Source organism: Argentina silus (assembly GCF_951799395.1).
Source record: "Argentina silus genome assembly, chromosome: 16".
Lineage (NCBI taxonomy): Eukaryota > Metazoa > Chordata > Actinopteri > Argentiniformes > Argentinidae > Argentina > Argentina silus.
The window spans coordinates 14,178,405-14,204,367 of record NC_139670.1 but is presented as its reverse complement, the minus strand read 5'-3'; the positions used below and the strand labels follow the sequence as shown (position 1 = coordinate 14,204,367).

Below are 25,963 nucleotides of genomic sequence, written 5' to 3'. Positions count from 1 at the left end.
TCACACCGGGGCCACATGGAGGCTGAAGCCATGGTCCTGTAGGTTGATTTGGTTTCCATGGTAACTAGTGGCGGTCATAGGCAGTGGCAGCAGTGGGAGGGGCGGATCCTCTCGATGCGGCACTATAATAATAAGGGGAACCTGGAAGTTAAGAGAAGATGGACTGTTTGAAACAACATCTTAAGCACAGCAGAAAACAACGTATTACCTGTGATTTACTTAATAGAAGATATTCTAACAGAGTAAATATACTGTATGTAAGTAGTGTATGTATGTGTACTGCAAGTAGTGTTATGGAGTTAATAAATGTTATCGTAAAAAGACTAACCCAATAAAAAAATATTTTGTTTCTGTGTAGTTTAGTATTTTTGTGTTGACATACTGAATGCATAAATTGTTGTGAACTATCCAGTCATACAGTACTCACTTAGTAATGCTGGGTTGCTGAATCGCCATGCTTCATTGTAGGATGTGTACTGTGGATGACTGTAGGGGTTCCCTGAAAACTCGCTCCCTAAAAAGAACAACAAAACAATTAGCATTTTTCAAGCGTCACGCATTTATCTTGTGAAACTCTTTGACTTACTGTTCTTCCTCCTCATATATGGAGTAATTCAATTTGAGACTAGTCAACCAAGTAATGTATTTATTTTTCATTTAAATTATGCAACACTGAACAATACATGATGTGTTGTAAAAGACAGTTGTGGTCTTACCCGTCTCACTTACTGCATACTGTATCTACCCATTATCTTACACACCCTATTGTGAACCATTGGAAATACTGTAAACACCCTTTGGCTTTGGTTTGAACAAGTTTCCTAGCATATTTTTTTATGGTTGTCATGGCATTATAAACTCTTCCCTGTAGGAAACAGTTTCCCTGTAGGAAACTAACCCCCCCCCCCTCGGGTCTACTGTTTTGTGCTCCAGAATTTCATTGCCCAGGAAGTAACTTAGACCATGTCAGTGAGCAATGCTGTTGGTCCAACACGTTTCTTTCTTTTATGAGACAATAAAGGCAAGATTTTATATGAACCTGGTGAGGAATGGCTTCTGGTTTAACAGTGTTTGGGGCCTGTCACTAAATCTTAGTCTCTGTGGGTCAGATGAATGGGGGAGCACACAGAACCTATAGCCACAGGATTAAGAGGATCTCTCTCCCCCATGTTACTGTTTGTGACTGATGAGAACATTAGAGATCTGCTTGAAAAATGCATCATATTCTCCAACCAAATGAACCGTTATAGAATTCTATCACTAAAACCAAATACCATTTCTAACAGTTTAACAATGCAAGGTGAAAATAGTTTTGCAACAATAAAGTAGCTCTTTCTCTGTTATGAATGATACTATTGTTTGGTAATTGTTGTTGTAATCCGTGCTATAAAAAAGTATATGAAAAACGAATGTGTGCATTTCGTCAGTATTTCATCCAGCTGAAGTCCTTTGATGAATATTGGAATCGGTTAATGATTTGCTAACACAGCTGTGCACTCGATTGGTTTTCCTTTCCGCATGGGTTAATCAGCTCAAAGAAAAATGGCGGCGGTGTTGGTGTGCGTCGGGGCGGTTGTGTGTGTGTGTGTGTGTGTGTGGGGAGGGGGGGGGGGCACCAGCCCAGGACCAGAATGCATCCTATCCCGGTGGCTGGCAGTGAAACACTAGGCTAGCCCCCTCGGAGAGTGATTTAAATATTTGCTGGGCTCCCATGCTCCTCTGCCTTGTGACCCTTAACTGTTTGCTGTGAACCTGAACTGCAGGTTAAGTAGAGGGGGAAAGGGATGTGCTCCTGAGTGCTGGGGCTGGGGGAGACGGGCTCAGAGAGCTGTTTATCGATGGCCCTTGAGAATGCCCACACAAGGGGATAATGAGCTAAGAAGGTGGAGTGAGGAACAGTCTTTAGGAACAGTCCTTAGGAACAGTCTTTAGGAACAGTCTTTAGGAACAGTCTTTAGGAACAGTCCTTAGGAACAGTCCTTAGGAACAGTCCTTAGGTTGAGTCTCCGATCACTTATTGAGCTTGTCTGATCGACTCATAAGCCAAACCCTACATATTGTACAATGGTGTGTAATGTCCATCCCACTGGTCAATGCTGCATGTGTTAACCTGTGTGATTGTGTGTGATGGTCTCTTTGTACTTCCAGTCTTACGTCTTAAATGACATACAGTATATACAGTATCTTATTGTTATTAGGTACACAGTTGATATTTTGTTACTTTTGGTACAGTTGGAGTACATGATAATATTCTCATGGGTTTTACTTGTTTAAATAATTGTTTTCCAGGACGGGTTAACTGACATTAATATGAGCAAATCCATTTCACTTACCAGGAACCATTCCAGCGAGTGTTGAGGTGGGGTAGCTGCCCTGGCCCGTAGGGGGTACGTGAGGGGGATACCCAGGTAGGGTTGTATGTGTGTTGGCCATATCTCGACCTGGGGAGAGAAAACAAACGCAAAATCAATACATGTTCAGAGGGGAAATACAAAACCTCCTGTAGAGTAACAACAGGACAATGCACTGTAATCACACTCCTTTGAACAGACAGAGACTCATCCCAATAGGTACCACGACCTCCATACACACTAGTCAGTAGGCATTCAATTCACACCTCGGAATCCCCTATTGCCTTAAATGAGTGGTCCCGCTGAGCGCAAAGGACTTTGTACATTCATAGCTATTATTTCATGAAAAATAACTACAGCAGAGCCTTATGATGTGTCTCTGGAATCACAAAACCAGTGAGCAGAATCCTCGTCTAATGCTCCTCCTAGTCCGCTACACTGTCAAAGCAAACACAAAGTGTCACTCTGCCTCTCCAAACACTAAACTGAAAGCTGAGAGACAGACCAATGGCCTCGTGGGAGGAACAGCTGAATCAAAGCCCAGCCGTATGTGGGAGAAGAAGCCTCTTCATTACCGCATTCAAACTTGTCTAAACATAGCACGCTTTATTGAACCCCAGAGCCGTCCTGTCCTCTCTTCCTCTCCTCTCCTCCTCCTCTCCTCCTCCTCTCCTCATCCTCTGTTGGGGCAGAGCGGAGCGCGGCTGTAAAGCCCGTCCATATTGGCCCCTCTACAGAGCGTCACTCAGGGCCGCACGGAGGCGCTCCGTATTCAGGCCCTGTAATTGGTAGTGACGGCTGGGTGTCCTACCCAGCCACCGGGCCTTTTGAGCCGCCGCATGTAACCCGGTCTGGCCAAGGCCAGGGTTGAAGAGGCCCCTCTGCTACATTGTTAGCAGTAAGGGCCACCGCCATTCAAGGGGGAAAATAAGCTCCCAAATAGGCCTTAATGAGTTAGCCAGTAGCCATAATACCCCATGATACCATAGAGCCTACTGTAGCTTTATGAGGGCATCACTGAGCTTATGCAGGTTTTCCGTTTTTCCAGTTAACGGCAGCTGACACAGCAACAGAAATTATTCAGATGTTACCCTTCATCAACCAGTGAATGTTTTTGAAATGACAAATTAAAAACAAAATTATATCCAACTATTGCTTACGCCTATTTTCTGAGTATGTGGGTGTAATATTATGTTCAACTTCAGGCAGCTTCAGGCTTTCTAAAGTGTTTGCTTCTAGGCCTACATATTTTTTTCATAATTGATATATACATTTTATATGAATATCCATTTTATATATCTCCTGGAATATACTTTACTTAGTAAGAATTCCACAACAAGCACAAAGTAAATCTAACTGCCAAGTATGCCTACCATCTTTGAATAAATCATATTTTCAATTGATATTGTTAACAAGCACAAATCTACTTGCAAATCCAACTACCCAAAACATAGTATCACTGGTTGCATAGCTTATGCAAAATCAAGTCTGCCACTTATTTTCTTTTATGCCATCTCCCTGGTGATTGTTATGTACCTGCTAGTATAGGCTGGTTTGCATACTGGCTGTAGCTGGGGCCATGATGGGCAGTGTATGAGGGGGCTGTGGCCTCTAGAGAGAGGCCAGGGTGGAAGGCCTGGAGCTGGAGCTCCACCAGGGAGGAGGAGGGGGTGAAAGGAGCCATGGAGGCCTCATACGGCTCCTGCTTTACGCAGGCTGAGGATGGATGGATGAGAGCTTCTGCCGGATGGAGGGAGAGATAGATACATAGAGGCACAACATGAGAGAATGACATGAGTGCATACAGTACATGTTACATGGACTGTATGCCCACACAGAGACACAGGAAAGAAGAGAAAAAAATGAATGATGAATTTGTCAAAACATATACAGTAGGTGATGGATGTACATTTATCATATAGTTTACAAATGACAACTAGTGCTATGTGAAATACAAAGTAAAAAAAAAAGGATCATGTTATTTAGTACTGTGTGAAAGTGTTATATAGTATAACCGTAGTGTTCTAGTGGTTAAGTCTTAGAGGAGTGAGGTCATGAGTGAGTGAGGTCATTCATTTGTAATAAGAATTAGTCAGCCACAAGCCAGTGCACATAAGTCAAAGGGAACAGTGGGAATAGGTGGGAGGTCCAACAGAAAGGGTGGTGTGTGTGTGTGTGTGTGTGTGTGTGTGTGTGTGTGTGTGTGTCTGTGTGCGCATGCATGTGTGCGTGCGTGTGTGCGTTCATGCTTGTGTGTGTGTGTGTGCGTGTGTGTGTGTGTGTGTGTGTGTGTGTGTGTGTGTGTGTGTGTTTGTCAAGCATGGGTGGTGTAAAGCAGGGTAGCTAGGCAGTATGCATGGACAACAGCACACACAGAGGACTGACAGACACAGAGCACATTGTGTGTGGGACTAAGCACTGCACAATAGCTGAAGGGTCCCTGTTTTCATTAAGGCCTCGAGGGCTGATGTTTTTTTGTCACATCTCAAGAGTGTGGTTAAAGCCTCCTTCAGTCATCATGATAGGGTACAACTACAGGTCCATGAATGAGCATTTGTGGAGATAATGGATGCATTATGATGAATGGGCTTATTGATTGATTGATTGATTGATTGAGAATTGTAAAGCAAGGTTAATGGATTTGCTAAGCTCCTGAGACATGGGGTATCTTCTTTCTCATTTTTTGAACCATAACTCCACTAGCAATTGGTCATGTAATATTACACAATAAAATGCACCACAAATGCTTTTTTATTTTTTTTACACTTAGCAAGACTGAGTCAAGATCATCACCTTCATTCCATTATGAACTTTGATTAAATACAGATCCATCTTATTTGTCGTCCCAGTTACAGTGGGCTATCATCCCTGAGTGCTGTGACTGTTGCTTCATGTCCCCTTCAGAGTCCTCTTTCACTGAGGGGCCGGTTGGGAGAGCTCTCAGTACAGCATGATAGCCTCATTAGCTGCTTTCTAGCCTTTGTTGTTGTACAACAGAGATGTGTGTAGAGATTCCTCATTAAAAGAAGGCCTTCTTTATATCGGCTGGTGCACTGACAGCCCCCTTAGATTGAACGCCAGCAAATCAACCTATTTTCCCCTGCCCTCCTTTCCCTCCACACACAAATCAATTCAAAGATTTTTTCGAGGAGGTTTGTTGTGAGGAGAGCCTGTTGATTTCTGTCGTAATTTGGGGAATGGAAAAGAAATCTTTTGATTTTGAGGAAGGAAAATATTTTTGGGTCTTTGGATTCCAGTTAGGAAAATAACTTGTTTATGGAAGCTACATTAGTGAATGATGATTGATATTCAATTAGGCATTATTGAACTACTTTGCTGTCTTTAGTAACGTTAAATTCTTCTGTATATAATCTGATGCTTGTGCTACACAAGGACTGAAACAAAATGCGTCAAACCATCAAACCAAAACAAGCTACACTACCTGACATAGAAGACTAGTGTTTTTAGCTTTGCAGTTGCACAGTGGCCATCTGAATGACAAGGGTACCATTCAACACTGACCTACACTATATATGTTGTGTTCAAGATCACTGAACATAGAAACTAATGATATGATGTTTCTGACTGTTCTGAAGACAGCTGAGCTAACCCTCGAAAACTCGATCTGCCAACTTCTGATTACTGTATGAAAGACAGACAGAAACCCATGAGTCTCATTTCAACCCCAACACCCTCATCGCAACGTGAAGAAAAACTAGACAGTTGCCCAGAATGTCCACCACTGTATTTACTTCAGCTTGGTTCCTCCAAAAACACTGACTGAAAAAACAGTTGACCTTGTTTTTATTTGGCACAGCGACAAAGTCCTTTGCGAATGACTCTTTTGGTAGGAAGAGTATTAAATTTACCATGACAGGGACACCTTCATGTTTGCTACAACAACAACCAAATCTTTTGACCTCCATCCTCTATATGCAGAATGAAGCAATTTATCACCAGCCAAAAAATCTCTGCACCCTAATTAATTACAACTAAGTAAAGAATGTTTGGAGAGCCAAATTGCTTTAATTCCCCAAACACTGGATGAAAGTCATTCATTATCAAATGTGTGCTCAAAGGTTAGTTTGCTTTTGTGAAGACGAAATAAGCATTAATTTCGGAGCCTGGGCCTATGGTTCCCCTGTGAGATGGCAGGAGAGCAGTTTGTCATTAGGCCACACGTCAGGAACGGCAGGCTCGCTGCCTGACTGTTGCTTGCTGCTCACTGGACAACAGCGGGTCTTTGGGGTTTCATGCTAGTTCACATCCCCAGCAGCACTTACTACACACCATTTGTTGTCTCAGAGCCTCAAATGAGGAAATCTGATCATTTTCTGCACTGGCCTCAATTAGTTTCTTATGACCATATTAGGGGAATGTTAGGGACATCCTGTTTTAAGGGCAAGTGAGTCCTCAGAAGTACCTGTTAGGACTCAGGAAGGGGGAGGATGCCATTGACACAGGGGCTAAATTGCACCCTGGGAGACTCCCATTAACAGGCCCAGCAGGGATTGGGTTTAAAGAGGCCTCAGTATGCGGCCGCAGTCGCGGTCGCTCTGTAGCAATGTGCAAAACTCCTTTTGAAAGCCCAGGGGATTGGCCTGCTCTTCAAGCCATGGAGACACTGCTGTGCAGACTGACTGGAAGAAACACATAGAACTATGGTCGAAATGCAGGACAATTACCGGTATCGAAGTAATCTGCCCATTTATTTTTCAAAACACACAGAAAGTTCAGTGCCCCTCCTCCTGGTATTCATAATTTTACCCCTAAAGACTCACCTTTTATGAATTTCAAGCAGTTTTAAATGAACAAGAATAAGAGGCACTTGAGATGAAATCCATCTCTCTATGGAAATTCATCAAAAGAAATAACTTCCCATATCAACAATAGAAATTACCACACAATATACGATTGTCCCATTCACATATTCAGGGGACCTGCAGGTGTTTTTTATTGGGTAATAGGGACTATTTAGTAGGTAATACAGTATTAACGTGGAGGAGAGGAAGAAAAAAAAAAAAAAAACAGTTTTAATGGAAGTGGCTTCTTGCCTCTGAATTTCGATGATGTGCATAATGCCTTAAATCCCTTTCTTATTTGAGCCTGCTTTGCAGGTACTTTTGAGCCCTAATAGGATAAGCAGAGGACACAAAAGATTTCTATCTCTCAAGCCTTTCAGTTCACTGAGAATTCCGATCTCTGCTGGCAATGAGCAGTTCATGAATCATTCATTTTTAATAGATTATGCAAATTCCAGGACATAAAATCAACAAGATCAATAACTGCAGGCATTTTAATTGGTGTTAGAAAACATTTTAAGGATGAACATAATCTCCAGTTCTTTCCCCCGTAAAGGCACAATTAATTTGAAATTGGATCACAGCCTAAATGCTGGAGATAATTCAGTACTTTTAGCTTGGCTTGAATTTCTCTGCTGGGCTTATCGCTAGCAAGTAAACTGTAACACTCAGCCATCACTGAGGCCATATACCTGAACACACCGCATAGGAATTATCAGTAGAGTAGAAACTGCCACTAAGGGAAAACCAAAAAGCAGAAGTGACAATAATTACCGGTACAAACAGAAAGTCAAACCAATGCAAACTACTGTTCCACATTAATTTGCTTGATTTCAATGCATATTCTCTAAGTTTTAAGAATGACTTTGACTGTGCCATGACTGTGCCATGGAAGAGTGGGTGGCTGTGGTATACAGAAGAGTTGGATCGAGGAATGGTTGTAAATAAATAAATATAAAACTAAACTTCAATAGAATAACTCTTAAGTTTCCTAGTTTAAATGACTTTCGAGCACATGAATGCCAATTCTCTCTCTCTCCTGTTGGGGTCTTTATCTCTTAAAGGGACATAGCAAACCTTCTGTGGGCCCCTCTGTAGAGAAATACCCCCTCTAAAACATCCCAGGTGCAAACAAAGCCACCTGCCCTACAGTGGGCTACCCTAACTGGGCCTGCTTTCATAGAACCAGCCGAGCACAAAGGACAAACACACACCTTTCTTCTCACGAGGCCTGACTTACTTGGGAAATCTACCTCCCACCCACATATTAATGAGAAAAAGGCCTCTTTCTTTTCTCATAAGGCTGCCTGGCTATCATTTGAGATGGGGGACGCTGCAATTTTCAATCATTCTGTCCTCCCCCACACAGAACCCATTGCCTTTGATGACTGCTGCATAATTATATGAATTTTAATAAAAGCTCTGTATATTAATCTTGGGCCCGACAGTAATCGTAAACTTTCAGTAAACTTAACCTTCTTCTTGGTAATAACAGTGGCAACAGTGAAACAATATTTCAATTAGTGAAGCAGTCATTAACTATGACAGGGAGAGAGGGGGAGAGAGATAGAGAGAGAGGGAGATATATAGAGTGAGAAAGGGAGTGAGAGGAGAGGGAAAATGATCAAAGGCTGTTTTAGTCAGACAGCAGAGATGCTATGGTGTATTTACAAAAGTAGCAAATTACTCATGGTTTGAAAAGCACCTGCTAGAAGCCATGTTTTACAAAAGTCACGAGCCACAAGGACAAGAAAAGCAGCGGTGAGAAACAAACGGTCTGTAACTCCCGGTGACTTGTTAAGACCTTGCCAGTGGAGCTCAGTAGTACACAATCATAGTTGTGATGTGCTGACATCAAAGGTCCTTGTCCCACAGTGACAAAACAGCACAGTCGCCCCTCTGATCGCCCGCTTGCTCAGCAAAATCTGATGAATGACGGCTGCTACAGCTTGGAACGCAGCGGACCACCTTTTCAGCTCACAGTCAGTCAACAATGCTATTAAAAAATCTGCACACTGACTTTCTTTTTTGTGTTGAGTATTTGTTTTTATTTTTTAGGTCATCTTATAAATGCCATGTAATTGCATTGCACAACATGTCACTTTTTTCCGTTTGTTACAGTGTACTAAACAGTAATCTCCTTAGCTGAAGCTGTGGCTTGGCAGCGTAATTGCAGGCGTACTGTATGGTACTTGATCTTACCTACAGGGTAGCTTTGTGACACGCTGGGGCCTAGGTCTGGGTTGGTGCTGGAGGACAAACTGGGCTTGACTTCGTCCAGGCCAGGGTTCAGGGATGGGAGGGAGTACTCATTAGCCTACAAAAAAATAGTTGAATAATTACACAACCAGACGATGCTGAAGATGAAAATCCTCTCCTCTTGAATCACTTCCTTCACATATGTGTGTGTGTGTGTGTGTGTGTGTGTGTGTGTGTGTGTGTGTGTGTGTGTGTGTGTGGGTGGGTGTGGGTGTGGATGTAGGTGTGGGGTGTTTGGATGGGTGGGAGATGTGGGTGTGCATTTGGGATGTGGGTGTGCATTTGCGTATTGGTGTGTGTGTGTGTGTGTCTGCGTATTTGTGTGGATGCACGCATGTGTGTGTGTGTGTGTGTGTGTGTGTGTGTGTGTGTGTGTGTGTGTGTGTTCACTATTTCAAGCTGCAGGGAGGCAGTTCAAGCATATCATGAATGTATTTTGGTATTGTCTGAGAGGAAGTAGGATTTTGAGATGAGTGAAAAGCCAAGGCGTCAGCTGGCCCTTTGTGCTTGACTGCAGTCATACCCCTGATCAGCCAAGGGAAAAAGCAGTTCTGCTTTGTTACAGACACACCATGTGGCCCTGTTTGAGGGACACCATTCACCTTTTTGCTTTTAATTTTGAATTTGCTTTTAAATTTCATTGCTACTCACACAACCTTAAACCGCATTTTATCACACAAATGAATATCACATTCAATGAATGAATGTGTTATCCATCTTGCCTCCTATTCACAAAAGTATGTTTTATCATAGTTAAAAAAGAAACACATTTTATATTAAGCACGGGACATTCTCTATTTTTAGATTTGAATACAATACTCTGCTGTAAAGAGTTTTTCTCTCCACTGACTGACTTTCCTTTGTCAAGCGGTTGAAGACACTCATGGCAGATGTTAGCAGTTTTTTTTAATGAGATCAGACTTCCGGAGTCTCTGTGTTGACAATGTTTGTCCAAAGCCCAGTGTGTGTCTGAGTGCCTCAGTGGGCTGCGGTCCCACAGGGAACGCCTGTGACCCCACTCTTGTCTGCTTCTATCACAGATAAACTCTAATTGTCTGCTACAACTGTTCACTGGCACAATTGCGGATGTTTTCCTCTATTCTTGAAGGCCTCAGACGCCGAACAGACGTTTTATCATGCAGATAAAGGGGTAGAGAGAAAAAAAACTGAAAAGATAGATTTGAAAAGGATGACCAAATGGCTAGCAGAAGTGTGGGAGGGGTGAATCCATTGAGTTTTGCATCTCCAGAATGGGTTTTTAATGCCCCTCTACAGAACCCAGACACTGGCTAATAGGGACACATTTTCCAGAGTGAAAAAAAAAACAGAGAGAGGGATCCATGAAAGGGAAAGTGCTCTGATTAATATTGCATTAAATTAAAACTGATTTTTCTGGACTGTTCCCGGCCCTCTTTTTTTTCTCCGACTGGCCTCTTTTTCTCAGTCTACCCTTTTTCCCCTCTTCTTTTTAATACTCTCTGTGACGCTCTTTGTGATTGCAAGTCATTTCCAATTCGTTTTGGTATTGATCTTCCAGTAGAAATCAGTTTTGTAATTAGCTGCAAATTAGGCCCTCTTCTGGAGGTGAGGCCTGTCCCACTGATTTATCACCTGCGTAATTCGCCCCGATTGGAGAGAAATTAAAATGAACTCAATTAGGCGATTGCTTTTGCTTTATGGGTCCGACTTGTAGTTTCATGGGAGAAATTAATAGTCTCTTGTTGTTTAATAGTCTAATGAGAGTAAATAAAGGTTATCCATTGTAATAAGCCAAGAGCTTTTAATAAGAAGTCGTACATATAAGGGTTTTCTTGTTGTCGCTTTTGGTGGGGGTGGCGTTCTCAGAATGCCTCTTAATTTAGTAAATGAAGATGGATAGACGGCTGTGTTTGTGGTGTTAACATCAAACAGAGAAAGCAGCCAATACCCAGGTTTGTGTAAATGAATCAGGGCTACCTGCTTTGTTTACAATTTATAAAATCATTTCAGTGATAAATCTTACAACATAATAGGCTTCATATACTAGTTTCAGTCATTGCACTTTGGGGAATGACATAGAATTAGAAAACCAGGGCATAAGGCAAACATGTCCAGTTGAATAACACAGCAAAAATGAAGAAAAATCTAGATATTGATTCATTTCATGTTGCCTTTCTGTTATTCTCAATTATAGGGGATCCAAAGAATGTGCTTTTTCATCACAAAATCAATACGATGTGGGAGTTTTCCTTGAGATCCCTACAGCATTTTACATGCTGTTTTGTAATACAGTGGAATTATTGTTTAACCATCCTTTTATTTTCGGTACCCGTTTTGAGAGCAGGAGCAGATTAATTAGATTGCAGTGTAATATTCTAGGGCCTTCTGGCTAAAAGTAAATACAATAGCAGAACCTCTCAACATGAAAACATTTTTTTGGGGATGTCAGTTGATTTTGAGAATTTGGGAGATCTACTTTTTCAACAGCAGGAAATTATTTTATACAGCATAATCACAATATCACTGTTTGGAGAAAAGGATACATGTGGATGAGATGAGTGTTGCAGACACACAGATTTATATATCACAATGGCGGTGGTACTAACCTGTTCTGGTTTAATGTGCTCCGATGTGGGGAAGACGTCAGGGTACGAAGGGCGTTCAAAGACCCGGTCCAAAGCTTCCAGCTGCTGCTGAGTGAAGGCATCGGCCCTTAGGTGCTTCCGTAAACTGTCCACACTACCCTGAGAATCACTGTGTGGGCCAGAACCATCTGAACCATCTACAAGAAGAAAGAGCAACAATCGAGATTCTGCCCCTGGAAGCTGGCTTTCACTTAAGCTATATGTTCACCCCATGGCTTTTTACATTACTACTGTGGGGGCTTGGGAGAGGAGTGTACTGATAGATTGAAATACGTCGCAAATTCAGTAAGGGCCGATTTTGGAATGGATCTTAATGGGTTTGTGGTGAGCCACTGACTGCAGTGCATCACGTACAGTACATGTACAGGCAAAACCAGCAGTGGAGAGAGACTCCTGCCCCCCACAGTATTAGCACCATCATGATGTGAAAGCCCTGTGGTAATTGATGGATTACCATCAGTGCAAATATATATAGTTGTTGTGGAGACCATGTATTTTAATGAAAGCTGCAGCTATTACAGTGGCTTTTTCATTCCCAGGCAGAGGATTTCCCTTTTTTTTCTCTCCACTCCACCAACCCCCCATCCCCCCCCCCCCCCCCGCCCACTCCTCCTCTCCCCCCCAACCCCCGCCCCCCTCCCCAGCTCCCCAACTCCCCTTTGCGCTCATGGAAATCAAGAAGCTGTGATTTAAAAGCACAATTTCCCTTTCACAATTTAATACTGTTCTCATTTTTTTTTTCCAGGAGTAGCATTTCATTTGGTAACACCAATGGACAGAGGGCTGAATAAAATGGTACAGTCTAGTTCAATCATCTCTCAGAGGAATAAGGGCTCTCCTCTCCAAACAGAGGCATTCGTTCTCTCCTGACTCCTGACCTGATTACCCCGCTGTTGGGAGAGGGATGCGTTAGCTTCTCCCTTTGTCACTTGTGTGCGACGCTTTAAACCCTTTACAGACCTCCAGCCCCCCGCCACCGCCACCGCCCCCCCGCCCCCCACGTGCAACCCACCCCTCAACCCCCCCCCCCGCCCCCCTCCACCCCCCACCGCCAGGCAGGCTGCAGTGGCTGGTGTCTGCAGGCCCCCAGCCTCCTCCTCCTCCGTGGATGGATCCCCAGAAAGCTTCAGCTCCCTTACAAATCTGTCATTCTAAATTTGCGGCAGATTATGTTCTCTCGTCCACGGGAGAGCGGTGATATATGATATGCAAGGCCCCTATTGATTGCCTGATCTGGTAGCAAGAGGGAGCTGAAATGAACTTGAAATGAACATCATGCCTCAACTCATTGTGCGTATAATACTCTACTTAATCCCACATTTTTCTCTGCCATGGAATTCAATTGATCAATCATGTCTCTCTGATGGTACCATTTCGGAGGGTTATTGCCATTCCATTCTACTGCTTGACCTTTATATCTCTGGCTGAGGCCAGAGGATGAACCTGACTCCCATGAAGAACAAAACGTATCAAGGGGCTATATAGACTTGGGTGTGTGTGTGTGTGTGCGTGTGTGTGTGTGCGTTCGCTTGGGTGTGTGTGTGTGTGTGTGTGTGTGTGTGTGTGTGTGTGCGCACGTGTGTGTGCGTTTGTGTGTGTGCGTGTGTGTATATATGTGTGTGTGTGTGTGCTTATTGGGGAAGTGGGTGTGTATATGTGAGTGGTGTTTGTATATGGGTTGAATATATAACTGCAAGGTGCTTGAAAACACATGTCAATATTGGATTAGCTACAATTGAAAGACCTGGACTACAAATATTTGATAGAAGAAAAAAAAATTGATCAGGTCAACACAAAATGAAATAGTGTGCATATACAGATACTACATCCTAAAATAAATGCATTTCAGCAGTTCTATGTAAGAGCTAGCTTACTCTATTTTCGTGGAGAATGATCTATGGCTCTGTACAGAATAGACACCGGGGACTAGAAATCCGGTGTTCTGTACTATGCTGAGCTATGTTCTTCAGAACTGAAGTGAAGGAGAGTCTGACCGCATATTTTTGAGGGGGCATCTTTCCTGGACAGCTCCACTGGGGGCCTCTCATCCCGCTACTGCCGGTTGCTGCTTTATCAAACTCAATTGTTCTCTTTGGTACCAAAGCAAATAGAGTCATTAATTTCTTTCCAGCAGGCAGCCCTGAGTAGCAAACATGATCAATACTTGCACATTTGTCATTCACCAGGGTGGAGAATACACTTCCCACACACACGACAAACCATCCCAGGTCAACCTACACACGCCTGTTCGCACTCAAGTTAAGGTGAAGGTCCCATTTAGTCACTTTACTATCTCTCTCCAGAGGCATTTGTAATCCACATACTCCTATGACACCACTGCTACTGTCATGTAAGGACTGTCTTCCCCATGTCTGGTGGAGATGGGGCTTTAGGTGGTGATGCTGGTGGTGATGGTGATGACGGTGGTGGCGGTGGCGGTGGCGGTGGAAAGCTCTTTTGGTTCGTGACATTTACAAGCTCAATTTAACCACCCTATTACATTTCTTAAAGGTACATAAATCAGTTTGATGAATCCCTAATACGTTTAAGGCAGTTTTTTTCTTTTTGTAATTGCAGAGCCACCACGAGTAATCAGACACACATACCCTGAATGACATTTGCAAATACGATGTGCCGGTACATGTTTTTGGGGGGGTTGTTTGTCATGTTTGCTGTTATGGAAGCGTAGTCGTCGTAATCCTGCACCAAGATGGCTTTGTTTGTGTGTCAACTGAGTTGTCCCCAGCGATGGTCTGTTATTGATCACTGACAGAGTTGAGTGTATTCATCTTGACATCACTCTGCATTAACACTCTGGTAACGAGGGACCAGACTCTATCAGATCAGATAACCAACTCTATAAAACAGGCTCCTCTCTGCGGGTTTGGCACCCGGAGGTCACGACCCCCAGCAGGAGGTTGAGCCGACGCAATTCTGGGCTTCTGGAGAGAGGCTGTCTGACTGACTACCTGCCAGACACATCAGTATATAAACTCTAGACATAGACAAGAAAACTATGCGATAGATATTACTATTCAAACAACAGGTGATAATGGCACAAAATGAAGGGACCAAAGTCATGTTGTGAAAATATAAGCTTGATAAGTTGTGGTTATATTGGGTGTAATAACTTCATGGAATTCTTAGCCCAGACTAGAGGCAAAGGGAGGTGAAATGGCACCTTGGGGTCATACCAAGCCCCTTTCAACTAAATGAGCTTTCTCTTTTTTTTGTTCATTGTTTGAATAACATGCCAAAACACATATGTTCATGATTCCCAGGCACTACAGAGCTGTGTTTTTGTAATACTGCTCCCTCATTAACAACTAGATTCAATTATTGCTTCAATCCCATCAAATTAAAACTCATTTGTATCAAATTGGAAATGTTCAGACACATTTGTCAAATTTAATGTTTTGATAATGTGAACCAAATCAAATACAAATTGAATGCAAATATGCTCCTTATATTATCTCATTGTTTGTATACAGCACATACTCCCAGACACTTCACAAGGACAACTCTTTCACTATTGGCTACGCTGGTCTCAGAGAGAAGGGCTCCACATTAGCAGAATGTTATGAAGAGTCTGTGCCAGAGTCTGGTATTGTGAACTGAGTTCGTCTGTTAATTCTCCCTCTCACCCAAACAGCTGTTTCAAACTCAGAACTGTATATGATCCTGGCCTCCTCCATCACTCATCTATACTCTCAGCCCACTGTTCACAACGCTCAGCTTTGAGACATAATTAATTCACCCAGAACCAAAGCACGGTGCCACATTTATCCTCGGTGCCACTGGCTATTATTGTTGCCTTTTGAAATATGTGATGATCTTATTATGTCATTTGTCTTGTAATATTTCTCACATTATACAAGCAAAAAAAGCTTTAGACAAAGCGTTTCAGAATGATAAAAATTAATAAGGCCCACTTCATAAGGCTACTGTAATGATTGTTCAAATTGTGAGTGATATTGAATAGCTAGTTGAGATGATTTTGAAAGAATGGACACACTTGATGGGTTATCATTCTCTTCATCGCCTATTATTTCCACAAGAAACCTCTGAGCTATATCTGTCATAATCATTCCAGCTGTACTGAGGCCAATAGAACACACCACCAAATACCAGTTTGGTCGGTAGCTTGATTCCACTAACAGTAGGTTAGACCAACAGTACATTAATATTCACTACTAATTTCAGTGCATCCATTTTACAAAACAACATTCTCTCATACAGTACATAATTCATGAAATAACTTCAAGTCAAGGTGCATTCTCATTAGGGCAAAAATATTTTCTGTATTTCACAAGCTGTAATATGCATTTCCTCTTGCCAATTCCTTTCCTGATAGTACAGAATCTCAGGGCCTTGAGCTATTTCTTTTGTCTTTCCAGTAGCCAGACCATCTGAGCGGGGGGACAGGGGGACGGGGATTGGGGGGAGGGGGGGCTTGGATGTTAATTTGTGAGGTAATAGCTTTTCTCGGCGGAATTGCAAATTCTCATATATGTCACTTTGTTAAGCGTGCTGCGGACAGCCATGGTCACCGAAGACACCATCTCGAGAGGTCTCTCTCTCTCTCTCTCTCTCTTTTGCTCTCTCTCTCTCTCTCTCTCTCTCTCTCTCTCCGCACTCCATCGGCAACAATAGCTGCCAAGTGTAACATGCTACTTTTAATTTGCAATAACACATGACAATGGCAGATTAATGGCTCTTATGACACCTGTGTCCCTGAAGCTCCTCTTCCCCAGACCCAGTGTACATAACGCGTGTCACACTACATTATCCCAACATCCCTCTTGTAATGGGGACCTCTTTTTAAGGGCACTGCTGACTTGGAACTTAGGAGCTGTCTGCCCCACTGGCAGGGAGCCACAGCAAGGTCTAAAACAAATACTCTGGACTACACAGTCAATCCATTTCACTGGAACTGTACGTGCTGCATGCATACTGTTTAGGTTAACCCAGCCATGGCTGATTTTTGCCAATGTTTTTCACCCGTGATAATGACTGTTTGTGCCAACATTGTAATGAGGCTTACCAAGTTAAATACTATAGGCTCAGGTACTCTTTGGCCACTGTGCAAATCCTGCATTAACTGCCAGACAGACTACTGTACCTTCTGTCACACTCATGCAAAATACGGCTGCATAACAAACAGCTTTTCAAACAAAAAAACACTCCTGAGTTTGAGATAAAGACTAATAACTATAATGATGATAATGATAATGAGTAGATATTATGTTTGAGTATGTCTTGTGTCCCCGTAAATACAATCTACACAACTCGATGTGATGATTTTGCGAACTGTAATTCACAAAAATACAGTGTAGGCACAATACTATCAACAATATCGGGTGTAATATACTATTTTTTACAAACTGTAGCTTGCGGCGAGACATTGTTTTTAAAGCACTTTCTGGATGAGTTGTGTAGGACTTGGGCCTGGGGTTTATCTTTTGGGAAGACAAACTATCTATGGCCTGTGGTTCCAGGTAGGTAGCGACTGACTGGGCTGGTGAGGGAGTATATAAGAACCACAGACACCCCTACACACACACACACACACACACGCACGCACGCACACACGCACACACGCACACGCACACGCACACACACACACACACACACACACACACACACACACAGCCACACACACACACACACACACTCCCTGCTTTCTGCTCTTTCATCGGAATGCTGGCCGAGCACTTAAATCACGGAAATGGCAGCACATCAGGGGGATCATTTGAGACTGAATAGCCATAGAAACATGGGCTGTCACCTAGAGGACCTCAAAAAACAGGCTAGCTCCTCTCACAGTCCTTATTCTTCTCTATGCCCTCTAATACCTCTCTGTCCTTCAGTATCAATCTGCATAGAAATGTGCATTCTATCATCCAATGACTAGACATTACACCCTGGCTAATATGAAAGGGTCTATGAGAATGTCTGAAAATGAACTCTTGAAAATGTCAGACGTTTGCATTATGCCCTGCGATTTCGCATCTCGTACCGGGAAAGGCTTGATTATGTCATTTGCCATGTCCACGTCATGCTGGTTTTTATATCTTTGCCAGGAAATCTACCTTTGACACGTCATTAGTCATCCCCCCCTCCATGCACACACATAAAACATCGATTCCACTCAGTATCCCACAAACCCTGCGCTTCCCAGCAAATGCCAGGCCAAAGGAAACGACAGTATGCAAACCTACATCGTATACCCTAATTATCCACCTCCCGATGTACTGCAGAAAATAAGAGTCTCATTCCCAACCCAGTTTGACATAACTGCCCTTTTCCGAAATCAGTCCCTTTCTTCCACACAGTAACACAGCTGGGTTTGTATAGCACCTGCTTCATTACTCTCTCCAGACGCTTATGTAGTGACATTAGAAAGCATATTGCTTACAGAACCAATAATCTATATGGCCCCCGGGGTTCGTCTATCCACTAACCTAGTCTTTCAGATGGAGAAAGAGAGGAGTGGATGAGGTACTTGTGTGGGAAAATGTCTTCCAGGGTGGTAGTGCTTTTCTTGACTGACCTAGGTGTTTGGCTACATCATCTTGACATGTAATTATCTAAGCCCCTCTTAATCACTTCAACAAAGATTAATTGCAGAAGACAACAGTGGAGGTCATGTCTTCAAATCAAAAAGCGCCTCCTCTTATTGACACACGAGTAGTATTAAAATCTTGGATTTTTGCACTTGTGATTTTCACTATTACCCTGTGCGTTGTGGCTGTGATTGTGAATATTGCATTTTGTGAGATCAAATAATGCTATTGTTCATTTTGAATGAAAACATAGTGATTTGAGCAGTGTTATATTGTCTTAGGTAAGCTATGTGAACACATCAACATGCTCTGAGTCAGTCAACACAACATTTTTGCATATTCTCACAAAGAAATCCCTTTCTCTTACCGTCATCTCGTTTCCTCTTTTCACCGTTTGATCGTGGAATACCCAGAATGCCGTTGATGGAGTAGGACCCCACTGGGTCGTTGGAAGCGCTAGTGACTGGTGGCGAGGCCTGGCTCGGTACTGAGAGAATGAAACAATACAATGAAATCTACAGACCCAGTACAAACAAACTGCACCAAAAAAACAGCATATGATATTCATTCTTCTTATGTTGCCAGATAGTATAGTAAGAGTGTAGTGTAGGATATAGTAATTTTACAATGCTTCTCCCCAAGCTATTGGAAATAATAGGGTGGAAACGTTTGTTATGACTGAGCTGACAGAGTGAGCTGCCATCTTACCGATGGTGTGGCCTGGCGTCGACAGGGAGGTTCCATCAGGAGACGGGTGGAAAGGCTGCTGGACTTTTGTTCGGATGATCCTGCACAGTAAAGAAAAGCCACCGTCATTGCTTTTTCTACATTGACTGGCTTTGTTTCATTAGCTTCAGATTTGACCATTGCTTTTAAGGCCACCGTTAACTTATTTTTGCACCCTAAAATGCATATTTCTATAACATCTAGTACTATATATAGCCCACTATGTTGGATTCCTCGGAAGAGAGAGAAAGCAGCAGCAGACACCCCTTATGAATGGATCCAATCAAATAATACTCCAGATAGAAATACTAGTACATGTAATGAACCCACTGACTGTACCTTTAAGGTGAGATACAGAGAAAAGTCTTCATTGCACTTTTGGTCTGAGTGATCTTGCAAACAAAGCATGAAATCACATCAATTCACCTCAATGATCAGCTTCACTAACTCTACCTGGCCCACACTAATCAGCTCTCCTTCTCTCTCTCTCTCTTTCTCCCTCTCGCTCTTTCTCTCCCTCCCTCCCACTCTGGAGGGGTTTATAGGGGTATCTGAGATTGCTGGCCCTTTGCTTCCCAGATCAAACATCTCTGTATAACCAGCAGCCCCCAGTGCCAATGTGGATGAGGTTGTATTGATCGGGGCTTGGGGAGAAAAAGTTGGGGATTAGTCACACGCGCAAACAGATGCAAATAGAAAGCTATAAATTATATGTGACAGGAAAGCAATAGTTCCTTATTGCCTTGCACAAGCTTACGCCAGCATTAGATTCCTTTAATCTGAATGGCACTTGGGGAAAAAGGGAGCTGTCACAATAATTTGTAAACTTTAAAACTATTCATCATGTATGACACGGTTTACCTATTTGAGAACACAAGGTGTAAAAGGTTGAGTAAGGATTCTGCCATGTTGGTACACACCATAGTTCATGTTTAGTTGATTTCTTAACATACGGTGGCTCTGTTGTGACTTTGCATATTCATTTTTGACTCTAGGTATATATACTGTATTTTAAAATATTTTTTATTCCTGTAGATTATGATACTAATCGAATTGCTATGCCTTGGTATCAAATTGATCAATGGAATGTTTGCACAACCTAGATTTTAGATTTTAAACTTCAGTACAAAATTTCTGTTGTAGTCTTCAGGGCTAAGATATTCAAAGATGTATTAAGATAACTGCAATATTGACATTGGTTACGAGGAGGGCAAGGAGTAAAATATCCAACACTGTCAAAACTCTCCTTAGGGCAAAGCAACAAAACGACAAGCCTATCCAGAGACCACATATCAATATTTTATTTTATTTTATTTTACTTCTCTCCATAACAGTTATTTGACCCTCTGACTCGTGTGTGCAACATAAATCCAAAGACTTTATTTGGAATCCATGTTCTTGATATTGAATAAGCAATTTGGGAGAATGAATTAATGACTTAGCTGTTGCTGAAAATCCCCTGAAGAAATATTAAAATTGCTTTACCTCTGAATCAATATTATTGAGCGCCATTGAGGACCTTTTTTATGTCTACTAGTAGGTAGCGTTACTTGTAGGTAATTCCTTGCGGTGGCCCAGACACCGAGTACAACAGCATCTCTGTAACATTTAATAATGCATGCAAGGGAAAAGTGTTTAAAGCTAGAACATCCTCTTTTGTCAACAGTCCTGAGGTCAGTGTGTTTGCCACAGACACCTTGGAGCTGCCACAGTCCTCTCCTTTGTCTAAGGGGTGTTATAGTAGCAAATGCCCATGTGCTATAGAAATGAGCCCCTATATCAGCAACTGTGAAGTAAATACCAGCCCGCTGTGCAACTGATGTGTTTTATTTAGCTGAAACGGAAAAATCGCAGTGTAATGCCTTGCAGACTATTTTAGAACTAACACACTTGCGTGTGTGCGCGTGCGTGCATGCGTGCATGCATGCAGTGTGTGTAGTATGTGTCGTGCGTGCGTGCAGTGCATACGTATTTGTATATGTACTGTATGTGTGTTTCATTAGGGTAAGGATAAGGTGGTAACACATTGAAACTGTTCTTTTCATCTGCTAAAAGGTTACTTCACAAAGGGAGATATTGAGCATTATGCAATGAAAGAAATTCAAAGTAGCTCTCATCTTTGGGTAATAGAATTACATTTCTTTGTATTCACATTTTAATTTCCCACATAAACAAAGACACATAGGGCTTTCTAGTTCAAAATAGCCAATATGGAATTTAATTAGAATTGAAAACTTTACAGGGGGCTTTTAATGATATTAATGTACATTTTGAATTTATCACATACATGTGTCTGAGCCTGCTTAAATAGGGCTTTTTAAGCAACCACGAGGCATGAAATGAATTTTTCTTCAGCCTTTCTCTATTTAAAAGATGTCTTCTGTGAAGCTGTCCATGCTCTCCCGTCAGCTCATTAAAATGTAATGCTGATGCTGGTTCTATGGAACACTGCCTCTTAACCAAAGTTCATCACCGGGGATCTCTGGCAGGGGGGCAAGGGAGGGGGGTGGGGGTGGGGGGTCTCTTTCTCTCCCTCTCTCACAGCCCCTGATCTTATACCTATAGTCAAAGTAGTCTTAGCGGTGATGTTTACTTATCACTCTTTAAAAATGAATGCTTTGTGTAAGCATATAAAACAAATTAGCCTCTTTTGATTACAGCCACAAATAGCCTACACTATCTGAACCTACAAGACATGATGCACAGGGCTCCTCTCCAAATGAATCATTTTGTAGTCGTTTTCAGAATATATTTACTTAGATTTTATTTTCTAATTAATTTCTAAACCATATGCTTTTTTAATGAAAATTGCAACTGCTCTTTTGTGTCATCCCATGGCAGGTTTGGCAGGTAGAACCAAACTAATGTTTTGGCAGGCTATTAGCCTTTCCCATGTAGGGGCCTACTTTATTTGCAATACACAACACAGGGAGAAGTAAAACACAACGCAACTGACACTGAGATTAGAGGTTGAATTACAGGTGCAATGTATTAGAAGAAGAACTAGAGGATTGTATATGTCGCATTACAACAGGCTATTAAACAGTATTCCAACGCTAATACCTCTTGAACGTCTGTCAATATATTTACATTTTTCATAAGAAAGAAGAGGGGACGCATATTTCCATTGCTATACAAAACTTGAACCAAAACCAGCTAACCTATTTGAAAGAAAAATTCCACTCTAACACATTAGATCTGCTATTGAACAATTGCTGTGCTTTATACCTCCCGAGCCACGGGATCTGGTCACCGTATATTGATCGGTTTTCATCTAGACAGATTCACTCAGTCCTAGATGTACTGCTGATTGTTGAGGGAGTTTGGACTGAAAGATTGAACTGCACCTCTGAGACCACCCTCGATGGGCGAAAAAGTTTGTCAAACACTACGCTATATTCTACAGTATGTACTAGGCCTCTGCAGTTAACCGAAAAAAGTTAACAAGAAAAAAAACTGTGATGAATTCCTGGCTATTTCCAATTACCTTTCTTTGACCCCTTCTAATATAGCCTGTATTGTATACCTACCAAGCAGCAGTTAATAGCGTTTTAACTACGAACATGTTTGATTTACTGCACCGAAGGGCAACACCAAAGACATAGCCTATGTTATTATATCGCTAACTTAAAAACATTTCAGCTTGGATTAGTTAAAATATTAGCCCATAGGCCATATAGGTTCCTGAAAATAAAAATAGAACCATATGGATAGGCGGAGTGACAAATGTTTACAACTAGGCATGCCAGTTTATAAAAGCATCATTTGGGATTCTTCTGTATTTAGGGGGATTTGTGCAGTTACCCAATCACGATAAAAATTTCTCAGCGTGTTGAGCACATAATGATAGCTAATGACAGTTTAGAAAGAAAATGCACCTTCCAGACCTACCTGTTAATTGATGAGACGCTTGGAACAGTGTCATTGTCGCAAACTGCCTCGGCTAACAGTCTGTCTCTGATCTCCCACGCGAACATGGTGGGATTCTGCCTCTTGTAGTCCGCTATTTTATCCACAACCTTTGGAGTGGCCACTTTTGGTTTGGACCCCCCAATAACTCCAGGTTTTATACTGCCGGTCTCGTAGTATCTGTGAAAATAGTGAACAACAAATTGATCAAGACATATCTACCATGCACTTCTGGATAAAACGCTCCATGTCAAACCATCCTCAGATTTGTGACTGTATAAGGAACTCGAGTGATATGCACCCAAAATGGTTTGGCGCGTCTAGTTTTGAGAAAGGGATATTCATTCTTCCAAAATGTTCCTCCAAAATATGAAGGTATTCTGAGGCAAACTTACAGTATATATATAGTGTAAGAGGCAGAGTGACGTATAGCCTAATCCTTGTAAAAACAAAACATTGGTAAAGACGTAACCAAACTATGTATGCTACTATGTATCCCTTCCCGATACACCCCATTGAAATGGTATCCAAGTTTATTGTCTGTGCCAAAATTAAGGAAACATGCAGTTAATTTAAAATGACATGCTACCATTGTTGATATACTACTACTTTTGACAAACATTCCAAGTGCATAAAACAAATAGCTACCTTTTAAAATCCTTTTGATAGCTGAAAAATATTTTAAAAACATTCAAATGTCGTACTGACACGAACCCAATACAATTTGTAATTTGATATTGGCGCTATATATTTCACTCATGGGATGCCAGTTTAACTGTGTATCCATACACAGTGAAATTTCTCTTCTCGTGATGTATAAGAATTATTCCAGATAATCCAACCTATTGTTTATAGTTTTCATAGGTATACCCACTTGCATGTTTCGTCTGTCAACGTTGCCATAATGTGTTGTATTTTCGGTCAATTCTGTCGTATCTGCCAACATGTGTAGGTGAGGGTGCACCGTGCGTGCGTCGCATGATTCGTTTTACTCTTACCTGCCCAGTATTTTGCTGACACAGCCATGACTGACCCGTAGTTGTCTGGAGATGTCACAGGGTCTCACTCCTTGGTGCGCCAGCTCTACGATCCTTTGCCTCACCACGTCAGGTAGGGGTCTGCCGTTTACAAACACCCCGCCTAGCTGGTTCACACCCCCGTGCCCTATATGGGAGACAACAGCACAGACAGAAAACCGTAACATTACATACAGTTTGTAGTAGTATATCACCTCAGCCTATCAGCATTGTTGGCTATTACACAGGCCTAGTGGCTAGATTTAAAAGCGCAATATATATGCATGGTCTTGATTGTGATTTTAATCGTATTTTGTTACCGACATATTAGGCTAAGATGGATTGTAGTCTAAACTACCAGCATAGAATTCCATTCTATAGGCGACCCATGTTTTGTATGTTCGTTAAGTTTGTACTCAGAGAGGAGCTTGACAAGGTCAAGTAACCTATAACTATCATTGTAGACTAATAATTTTATCCATCAGACGAGAGGAAGCAACATCATGTTAGATACGTTCATAACAGTGAAATACTGTATGTTTGTGCATCTAGTAACCGTACAGGGAATAAAGTTCACTGTAATCGGTTCGAGTGCAATACTGTACTTGCATTTTACACCTCAATTAGGAAAGGCTTAATTAAGGCATTATTAAGGGAAAATCATTGGCACATATTGTTTATGTGATAATTTGAAGATTTACCATACGTTGATTAGGCCTATTATATGTTCTATGGCTGCAAACATTATAATACGTGTTTATAACCCCCTCCTCGTTTAATTCAGAGCGGTTATATTGTCTACGCATGCCCACGGCTCCGGTTGTCGGATATTAAGTTACACGCTCTTTCATTTTCCTTGCTCAGTAATTATAAATAATTAAAGTGCTTTGATTACTCATATTACATATTATTTAGTAAATGAAGAGGGGATTAATTATTCAAATGAATGTGCAAAAGAACATCTAAAAATATACATAGGCCTATAGCCTATACAAAATATTATTTCAAATGCATTTACAATCTGCCAGTTATTTCAATATTGTAACTTACTGTTTCTCTGCATTTGTTTATTTCTAAGTGTTATTTGGCTAAACAATTAATATATACTTATCATAATATTGCCCTAATAAATTGGCATGGACCTGTCATTGACTCTTAGGGATCTTCCGATTGTTCGTGTCTCTTCCGCTGGCAATACCTGTTCTTGCATTTATTCTACTTTGAAATGTTTAAGCTAAACGTTAAATTCAGCGAAACGAAAGCATTTGTTTAGTATTTGGTGGCCTTTTAACACGCAATTTAGAGTAGGCGGATCTAAAAAAACAATCTTAGCATGTGCGACGGCCTTGAGAAACGCACATTGTCAATACAGAAGGCTATATGAGTAAAATATTTCCACCATGTCCCCAGATTTTCAGTTTATTGAACTTGATTTAATTTGCATTTGGTTTACTAATGTATAGGCTACTAAACGAAAATGTAGGAGGTTCTTGTTTGTCAGTTCACAGGTGCATGCAAGTCTGATATTGTATTTTGTGTATTTTCAATGAAATGTTCTGGGTATTGTTCTCGTCAATAATTATATTAACACTATGCTCTAGTATCGGGCTCCGTTTGCGTGTAAACAGGAATAATCTCAAAAACTCTTTTGCTATACTTACGGTGCATCGCTGAGAACGGGTCGGCTTTGCAGTGAATATCCATTGGATA

The 25,963-nt window shown here is 41.7% G+C and overlaps 1 protein-coding gene across 4 annotated transcripts; it reads right to left on the bottom strand.

Annotated features, from left to right (window-relative positions):
• On the bottom strand, positions 1 to 25,963 carry LOC310817597 (paired box protein Pax-2a; the record flags this gene model as incomplete). Of its 4 annotated transcripts, none has more annotated exons than XM_083688236.1 (10): positions 1 to 122; positions 428 to 514; positions 2,334 to 2,441; positions 9,356 to 9,470; positions 11,998 to 12,209; positions 18,970 to 19,089; positions 19,311 to 19,390; positions 23,220 to 23,417; positions 24,236 to 24,401; positions 25,915 to 25,957. In XM_083688236.1, 10 exons carry the CDS (start codon positions 25,955 to 25,957, stop codon positions 1 to 3), a joined length of 1,251 nt encoding a protein of 416 aa, XP_083544362.1. The 4 variants fall into 4 exon arrangements, with proteins under 4 accessions (XP_083544362.1, XP_083544363.1, XP_083544365.1 ...); XM_083688237.1 differs by having other exon boundaries at positions 11,998 to 12,173; XM_083688239.1 differs by having other exon boundaries at positions 65 to 141; positions 11,998 to 12,173; positions 25,915 to 25,963.